At 44.8% G+C, this 9302-nt stretch overlaps 1 protein-coding gene across 1 annotated transcript in view; it reads right to left on the bottom strand.

Annotated features, from left to right (window-relative positions):
- Window positions 1-4425: 4425 nt before the first annotated feature.
- The window catches only part of LOC311226682 (E3 ubiquitin-protein ligase TRIM47-like), a gene marked incomplete at both ends in the record, with an annotated part of 5454 nt that continues 577 nt past the window's right edge, over window positions 4426-9302 (bottom strand). Inside the window, 3 exons of the mRNA XM_084312097.1 lie at window positions 4426-4473; window positions 6728-6823; window positions 7974-8348. Coding sequence (XP_084168223.1) covers window positions 4426-4473; window positions 6728-6823; window positions 7974-8348 — 519 coding nt within the window. The remainder of the gene's footprint in view (window positions 4474-6727; window positions 6824-7973; window positions 8349-9302) is intronic.

Genomic DNA, 9302 nt, shown 5'->3' with positions numbered 1-9302 from the left:
TACTGCTGGAAGACACTGTGGGAGCAGTGTCTCCCTCCCTTCCACCACATTGACCTTTTGTTTGTGCTAGTTATAGTAATAAATATAACCTTTTGGTTTAAACTTGACCGTTGGTGTCTGTGTCCCCCTTATGTTGCTTCCCTCTGAGCCAGGGTCGTAACATATTGGGCGCTGGTCCAGGATTGAATTTGGAAAACATATACCCCTAGACTTGTTTGAGTAGGCAATTGCCTTTAGTAAAAAAAAAATAAAAATAAAAATGATCTTGAATGGTGTGTCTTGGTGCTATAGTTTGGTTAGTGATCAGGTGTTATGTAACGTGGGGGCTTGAGCCGGTCTTCAAACAGGTGAGTATGCCCTTACTTTATAATTTGATTTTACTACTTGCATGCTGTTAAAATATTTAGTTTAGTGGACACCACAAGTAGGTAGTTTCATTGTTTTCTGGCTGGTTTTAGCTTCCTGTGTACCACTTAACCCTGGGGCGGTCATTGAAGGGATTGGTACCATCTACTTGTCTTGTACCATACCATATACTTGATGGGTTTGTGGTCGATATGATCTTTGGCTGGTAGCAGGTGTGGTTGAAGAGGGCTAGGTCTACAGTGCTTTAGCTTTCAGTGTAGGTAGGTTAGGGTGCCAGAAAATATAGTTAGTGTGTTAGGGCCTGATGTAAGTATTTTTTTTTAGATTAGACATGTGGTGGGCATAGCAGTCCTTCATTGACTGCAGTGTAGATGTTAGAAGCTATTTGTGGTCATATCAGATTATAAGGGGCACCTGTTTGAATTAGTTTGTTGTTCCTTGTGTGTAACACAAGGGGTTTTGCCTCAATTGGTTTGTGTTACTGAGGGGCATTGATTCTCTTGTATAGTTTGCCATTTGCCATTTGCCATTTGCTGTGCTTCAGCGGTGCTTCAGGGGTGTTTCGTGGTTCTTCAGTGGTTCTTTAGTGGTTCTTTAGTGGTTCTTCGTGGTTATTCAGTGGTTCTTTGGTGGTTCTTCAGTGGTTCTTCCGTGGTTCTTTGTGGTTCTTGGTGGTTCTTAGTGGTTCTTTAGTGGTTCTTCAAATAAATATGTGTATACTAGGGTGGTTTTGAGCTCTGGCAACTCTTGGTACCAAACTGTACAGTAAGTAAATTGTAGTGACTGGTACAGTAAGGATGGTATTGGCTACCATAGAGGGTTTTATTGGTGACCCTTCTGATGAGCTGTTGGAGAGGTTTACCAAAGAGCAAATTCTGAAGCTTGCTGTACACTATGATATTGAGCTTACTGTAAGTGAGAAACATTTAAAAACGGCCTTACTGTAGATACTTTGAGGGCTGTACTCATTGAGGAGCGTGTGCTTGTGGCAAAGGTGGAGGAGCCTCTTTTGTCTGAGGTGTCTCCACAACTCTCTGGTGTAGCAGAAGGCGTTGCCATTGAATGGAGGCTTAGGGAGTTGGCATTTAAGGGTAGACAACTTGAGCTTCAGGAAAAACAGCTACAACAACAACAACAAGAGCGTGAGCTTAAGGAAAAACAAATGTTGCTGGAGCATGAACGTGGGCTGAAAGAGCTTGCATTTAAGCATGCTGCCTTGCAGGCGGGTTATGTGCATTCAGAGTCGCGTTCAACTTTTGATGTCAGCAAACATATTAGAATGGTGCCTCCTTTTTTGGAGAAGGATGTGGATAGGTACTTTCCCCATTTTGAACGGGTGGCAACCACGTTGAAGTGGCCTAATACGGCCTGGGCGCTGCTGCTGCAGTGTGTCCTGGTTTGTAAGGCGCAGGAGGCGTATACTTCTCTGTCCCTTGAACAAAGTGCTGACTTTGAGCTTGTTAAAGCTTCCATATTGAGGGCTTATGAGTTAGTCCCAGAGGCCTATCGTCAGCGAATTAGAGGCTATCTCAGGTCGGAGGGACAAACATATGTTGAGTTTGGAAAAGAGAAGGAGAACCTGTTTGATAGATGGTACACCAGAGTCAAAAGAGCAGCTTAGACAGTTGATTCTCCTAGAGGAATTTAAAAACTGTGTTCCTGATACAGTTTCCACTCATCTAAACGAGCGTAAGGTATTGGACATAGACGACGCTGCTGTCTTGGCTGATGAGTTTGTGTTGACACAAAAATCCGTCTTTGTAGAGGAATACCGTGTTGAGTCCAGGGTTAGGCGTCCTTTTCAGGGGAGCCGTTTCCCAAAACCTGTGTCTACTGGTCAGTTTACTTCAACTCCTAGGCATGGTGGTTCTGCTAGTGCATTCCCAGAGGGAGTTATATGTTTCTACTGTAAGGAGCCTGGTCATATCGTTGCTGGGTGCCCTGTGCTTAAACAGAAAAATGTAAAAACTGTGGCTCTGGTAGAAACCGTAAGCAGAACACCTATGCCGACGTTAGAGGGTGATGGGGGAAGTATCAAAGGTGGGGACAGAGAGCTAGAGGGCTCCTCAACATTTATGATGGATGGATTTGTTTCCCTGACTGATGCACTAGAGTCAAAGCAGGCTATAACAATATGGAGAGATACAGGAGCTTTTCAGTCCCTCATTCTGGATGGGATTTAGCCATTTTCGGAAAAGTCTTCATTGCATTCCGGTGCCATTGTTCAAGGCTTTGGAGGATGCTTTGTGAATGCACCTTTGCATGAGGTCACACTCAACTCTCCCTTAGTATCAGGCAATGTTGTTGTGGGGGTATGTTCTCACATCCCCATAAAAGGTGTGTCCTTCATTCTGGGGAATGATTTGGCTGGTGGCAAAGTGCTGGCTACTCCAGATGTAATTCCCATCCCTGTAGTTTCTGAGGTCCCTGATGAGCTGGCACAGAAACATTTATTAACAGATTGCAGAATGGGTACAGTACAGTACAGCTCAATACATACAATTGTTAAGAGGATGCAGACCTGAGAAAGACTTTCGTCTTGTTTCCATCAGGGTCCCCCATTTTCAATTCATCATAAATACGGTGCTGTAATGTAATTGTAATGTAATTGTAATAAAAAATGTGTGTGCTGTAACACGGGCAATGTCAAATGAGATGAGAGTGCGGAAATATGATCACATCACACCCATACTCCATTCCCTACACTGGCTCCCTGTCTCCTCCAGGATTGAATACAAGGTCTCCCTCCTCACCCATCAGTGTATCCACAGCAACGCCCCCTCCTATCTAAAAGAGCTCATCGCTCCCCTGACCTCCACCCGCTCCCTCCACTCTGGACACTCAAACACACTCCAACCCATACACAGGACACACCTCTGCACCATGGGTGACCGGGCCTTTTGCTCAGCTGCTCCTCGGCTGTGGAACGCCCTCCCCGACCATCTGCAAGCACCACAGTCCGTTGAGGTTTTTAAAAGGGTTTTTAAATTTTTTTTATTATTATTATTTTATTTTTATGTTCTTCCATTTCATTGGTTGTTTTATTCTTTGAATTGTTTTTATTCATTTAACTTTTTAGATAGACTATATAGTCACTCGCCATCAGCCGACACATTGAAAAAACGTATGTCACTACGAACTGAGTTTGATCATCACTAAATCACGACATGGGTACTATGAATATGGGGAGAAGGCCGGACGGATACTTGCCCATCAGTTGCGACAAAGAACTGCCAACCAGACCATCCCCACTATCAATGACGAGCGGGGCTCAAAAGCCACTGACAACCTTAAAATTAATAAATGTTTTCAAACTTTCTACCAATCGTTATACACCTCGGACTCGCAAGTGGGCCCCTCCACGCTGGACGATTTTTATAGGACCCTTCATGTCCCTACAGTTGACCCAGAGATGGCCACAGTTCTGGAGGAGGACCTTACGGTCGCGGAGATTGCATCAGCAATTAGATCTATGCAAAGTGGCAAGTCCCCGGGGCCAGACGGCTACCCTACAAACTTTTACAAAAGATTCTCAGTCCAGCTATCCCCATTGCTGCTATCCGTATTAGATGAATCATTCTCAACAAATTCTCTTCCTCCAACCATGCGCCAAGCAGTTATCTCCTTAATCCTTAAAAAAGACAAGAATCCACTTGAATGCGGCTCGTTCCGTCCAATTTCCCTCCTTAACGCCGATGTCAAGGTCCTCGCTAAAGTTCTGGCTCGCCGTCTGGAGGGGGTTCTCCCCTCCATTATCTCACCGGACCAAACAGGCTTCATCAAGAACCGGTACTCTTTCTTTAACATCAGACGCATCCTAAATATCCTCTATAGCTCCACCCGGAACACCTGAGGTGGTCCTCTCCCTTGATGCTGAAAAAGCGTTCGACCGGGTGGAGTGGGGCTATCTTTTCCATGCTCTGGAGAGGTTTGGATTTGGCCCTAAACTCATAGCTTGGATTAAAATTCTATATACATCTCCGATGGCTGCCGTTCACACCAACAACAATCTATCCACCTAACTTTGAACTCCATAGGGGTACGAGACAGGGATGTCCCTTATCTCCACTCCTTTTTGCGATCGCAATGGAGCCCCTTGCGCTGGCTCTGAGGCAGAACACAGATATCAAAGGGATCATGCGTGCAGGCTCGGAGCATAAAGTCTCGCTCTACGCGGACAACATGTTGTTGTATATATCACAACCCCAAACGAGTCTCCCTCTGTTAATGTCCCTACTTGCAGACTTTGGCAAAATAGTCGGACCGTAGCGGGACGGATACCTCTGAGCTAATTTCCGTTTAAAATCAGCCCTAAAAAGTTCAAGTATCTCAGGATATGGATCACGCATGAACATAAAGACCTATATATGGCTAATTATCAACCTTTATTATCTAATCTGACGAAAGATATTGAACGTTGGGACCCCCTGTCACTCTCCTTGGGTGGGAGAATCAATACAATAAAGATGAACGTATTGCCAACATTTTGATATATATTTCAGAGCCTCCCAGTCTTCCTGACTAAAACATTCTTCTCCAAGATAAACAACCAGATATCTTCCTTTATCTGGAACAATAAACCGCCCAGATAAAAAGAACTATGCTGCAGAGACCCCGCGCAATGGGTGGGATGGCGCTTCCCAACTTTATTTACTACTACTGGGCAGCAAATATAAGATCATTATTATACTGGGTAAAGGGCGAGGACACAGCTCCCTGGTGGACAGTACTGGAGAGAGCGTCGGTTAAATCCACCTCCCTATCTGCCTTGCTATGTGCTAAGCTCCCGTTCACACAGCCCATGTCTAGTTTTACCTCGAACCCAGTTGTCATTCACTCGATAAAAGTGTGGAACCCATTTAGAAGATCCTTCTCCCTTAATGAACTATCGCTGGCTGCACCAATCACAAGAAACCACATGTTTATCCCCTCAACGATGGATAAGGCCTTTGACAGTTGGGTTGGGAGTGGAGTGACTACGCTGTCTGACCTCTATATAGATGACAACTTTGCCTCCTTTGAACAGCTGGTACAGAAATACAAAATCCCTAGGTCACAACTCTATTGATATTTGCAACTCCGGAGCTTTGTAACTTCAAACTCGGATTGCTACCCATTGTGTCCTCCTGCCTCTCTCTTAGACTCAATCTTGAACTGTAAACTGATCCAGAAACAAGCTATAAGCAGAATCTACGAATTACTTAATAGAAGCAACTTGACACCTCTAGATCTCCTTAGGGGCAGATGGGAGACAGACTTAGATGAGCCAATCACAGAAGACACATGGGACAGAATAATACAGGGGATTTTCTCTTCCTCCATATGCCTTAAACATGCTGTTTATCCAATTTAAAATTGTACACCGACTGCATTGGTCTAAAGACAGGCTCTCTAAGATATATCCCGACCGCTGCAGACAAGCTCCAGCCACTCTGCTCCACATGTTCTGGACGTGTCCAAAGTTGCACACCTATTGGCAGGCCATCTTTGACACCTTCTCTAAGATATTTAGAAAGGTAGTGGAGCCATCTCCATATATTGCATTATTGGGAGTGGCCCCGACGGAGTGGCCCACTTTAGATGGTGGGAATCTAGAATGCTGGCCTTATGTACACTCTTGGCCAGAAGGCTAATACTGTTCAAATGGAAAGACCCAGGTCCACCTGTGTACGGCCACTGGATGAGAGAGGTTATGTATCATATTAAACTGGAGAAGATCAGGTATACTGTCAGAGGTTGTACCGAAAGATTCCACAATATTTGGGATCCTTTCCTGACTTTCTTTGAGGGTATGGAAGCGGATAATGTGACAGAGGCGATCTGACTGGCCTTCCTAGTCTCTCAGCTTGTTATTCTTTTATGTTCTTACTTTTCTTTTTCTCTATCTACAGAATACAAGAGATGCATATGTCACTGCTGTCTGGTGATTTAAAGGAAAAACGTTGATTAATGAATGATTTAAGGTATTTTAGAATGATTTTGTCTGGTATAGGGGTGGGGGGTGGGGAGGGAGGGAGGGAGGGAGGGAGGGCATTACTTTACTTTTCTTTTCTTTTGGCCCATGTGGGACCGCCTGTAAAAACTGAATATTCTAATTAAAAAAAACATGTTTAAAAAAAAAAGTGAGTGTGTGTATGTGGATGTGTGTGCAATGAGTGTAGATGATGGGTTGTTACATGGAGTCATTGAGCATCCTGATGGCCTGGGGATAGAAGCTCCTTCTGAGTCTCTCTGTACTGGTCATGAGACTCCGGTAGTGCTTGCCTGACCGCAGCAGTTCAAAGTGTTCGCTGCATGACGATGTAGCAATGTGCTACAAATAAAGACTTCTTCTTCAAAGTCCAGTTTCATATGACCTCACCTTCAGTGTCTCCACAGCCAGTCCGAATGCTTTCAGCTCCTTCTCTCTCTCCTGGACTCTCTCCTGGACTTTGAAAAGACTCTCCCCCAGCTGTTTCTGGAACAAATCAACGTAGGAAGAAGAGTTTTAGTTAGGGACTTCATTTTTTTTTTTTTTTTTTTTTTTATTGCAAAACAAAATTGTTAAAAGTCAGTACTCAACACACAATGCATAATGAAACAATTAAGGTGGCTAAAATGACATGCAAGTACAGAAACAGAAAACAAAAAAAAGTATATAATAATATTTTACCGTATACAGTGTATATCCAACGAAATTACCAATTGTACCAATGTCTTATACAGGATATACTCCTAATACCTATTATCTAAAACCCTACACACATATGTTAGGGACTTCATTTAAAGCTACACTAGAGACAGCTTTATCTATAGTGTAATATTGGCACCCTGTGGCCATGAGAGGTAATTGCATCTTGTTTAAACATGGCGGATGAGAAAACAGTAACAATGAGTGAAGGAGGTATGGCATGTGTACATATGTTTTATATGGTCTCTTGTGGCCTATTCAGGAGGTGTGTGAGTCACAAGTGCTTTCTTGCAGTTTGTGGTTTTCATTGGGATTGATGTGCCTTTAGCTACACAAGTTGCTTCCAATAGAAAACGCTAGCGTTTACTCTGACTGCCCAACCAGAAGTCTGCAAGTCATGTCATGATTTCTCTTTTTTTATCCACTTTTTCTTCTCCTGTTTTTATGTGTTTTTTCTCCCATCCCAATTTAGTCGTTATGCTAATTCCCCCCTCCCCTTCCTGGTCGTTGCTCACATGTGCCCGCACTGGTCGGTCTAGGGAGCCCTGAAGTCTATCAGATGCTTCCTCCGAGACATAGGAGACAGCCAGCAGCATCTTTTCACCCGCCAGCCCGGACTCTCATTGGTGAGGTGTAACGTGTGGGAGGTCACACTACCCTCGCCATCTCCCTGCCTCGCTGTGCAGGCGCCCTGACCGACTTGTAGGAGTCGCTGTTTACAATGACCAGAATACCACCCACCGGCTTCCCTCCCGCTGACTCTGCCAATTGAGCCAGTATGACGGCCGGCCAAGCCGGAGGCAACGCTGACAGCCGGATTCGATACCAGTGTCTCTCGCGTTGGTGACGAGCGCTTAGTCCGCTGCGCCACCCAGCCCCCGACCTTCCTCATTCTTTAAATGTGATCTTCGTCATGAAGTAGATGTTCTGGTCCTACCTGTTCCTCAGTCCTCTCTGCTGCAGCTGACACCGTGTCGTGGCCTTTATGTTCCTCCATGGTGCACAGCAGACAGATACACTGCTGGTCCGTACGACAGTAGACCTCCAGCAGCTTGTTGTGACTAGAACACATCTTGTCCTGCAGTCGGACCGCGGCTTTGACCAGCTTGTGCTTCTTCAACACGGGGATACTGTGGTGAGGTTGGAGGTGGGTCTCGCAGAAAGAAGCCAGACACACCAGGCAAGACATGAGGGCCTTGTGGCGTCTGGTTCCAGTGCAGAAATCACAGGCCACGTCTCCTGGTCCGGCGTAGGTCAGAGCAGCAGAGGCAGAAGCCTGCTGGCCCCCTGTCCTCTTCAGCTGCTCCACCACCTAGGAGGACAGAAGGAGGACGGCTCAGTCACTGATGAGCACAAAACAAGGAAAACAATACATCTGCAATGAGAAATTACATGTGTTTCTGTCTCTCTTTATGTACATGGGGGAGGGGGGGTCAGTGCAAATACGCAAAATGAATGGCCTACTGACAATAATAATAAATAATAATAAATCAAATTTATATAGCGCCTTTCATAGAACCCAAGGTCGCTTTACAATCAGGACAAAAAATAGGGCAAGGAAAGTAGGGGGGGAGGGGGAAGAGGGGATGAGGGAAAGTAGGGGATAATGGACCTAATTTAATCTAAAACTAACTGATGGGGAAAGCCTTGGTGAAGAGGTGTGTTTTTAGAGCGGATTTGAAGGTGTCCAGGGTTGGGGCGTTGCGGATTTCGGGGGGGAGAGAGTTCCAGAGGGTAGGGGACGCCACGCTGAAGGCTCTGTCCCCAAAAGTCCGTAACCTGGTGCGAGGGATGGAGAGGAGACCTAGATCAGAGGATCGTAGGTTCCGGGATGGAGTGTACAATCAGAGCTATTTGTTGTTATTGAGTCTACTATTAGCATAAGTTACTTCATATTGCACACTGACCAAAAACTTCAGATTCAATCAAAGAAATGTAGGTCAGGAAAAAACTTCTGAAATGTGTAGGCACACTGTATGATGATTAGTATGGTTAGCATTAGGGATGCTCGATATTGGCTTTTTTACCGATACCCATATTCCGATATTGTCCAACTCTTAATTTCCGATACCGATATCAACCGATACCGATATATGCAGGGTTTCCCACCCCAAAAAACGGAATAATTTCAGGTAACTAATCATTTCACTGGATATATATATAACAAATATTGTTATTGTTTTTTTCTTTTTTTAAACCGATACCGATATTTTCCGATATCACATTTTACTGCCGATATCGGCCGATAATATCGGTCGGCCGATAA

This window comes from Notolepis coatsorum (assembly GCF_963971535.1).
Source record: "Notolepis coatsorum genome assembly, chromosome: 1".
Lineage (NCBI taxonomy): Eukaryota > Metazoa > Chordata > Actinopteri > Aulopiformes > Paralepididae > Notolepis > Notolepis coatsorum.
This window is presented reverse-complemented; position numbering and strand designations above follow the sequence as displayed.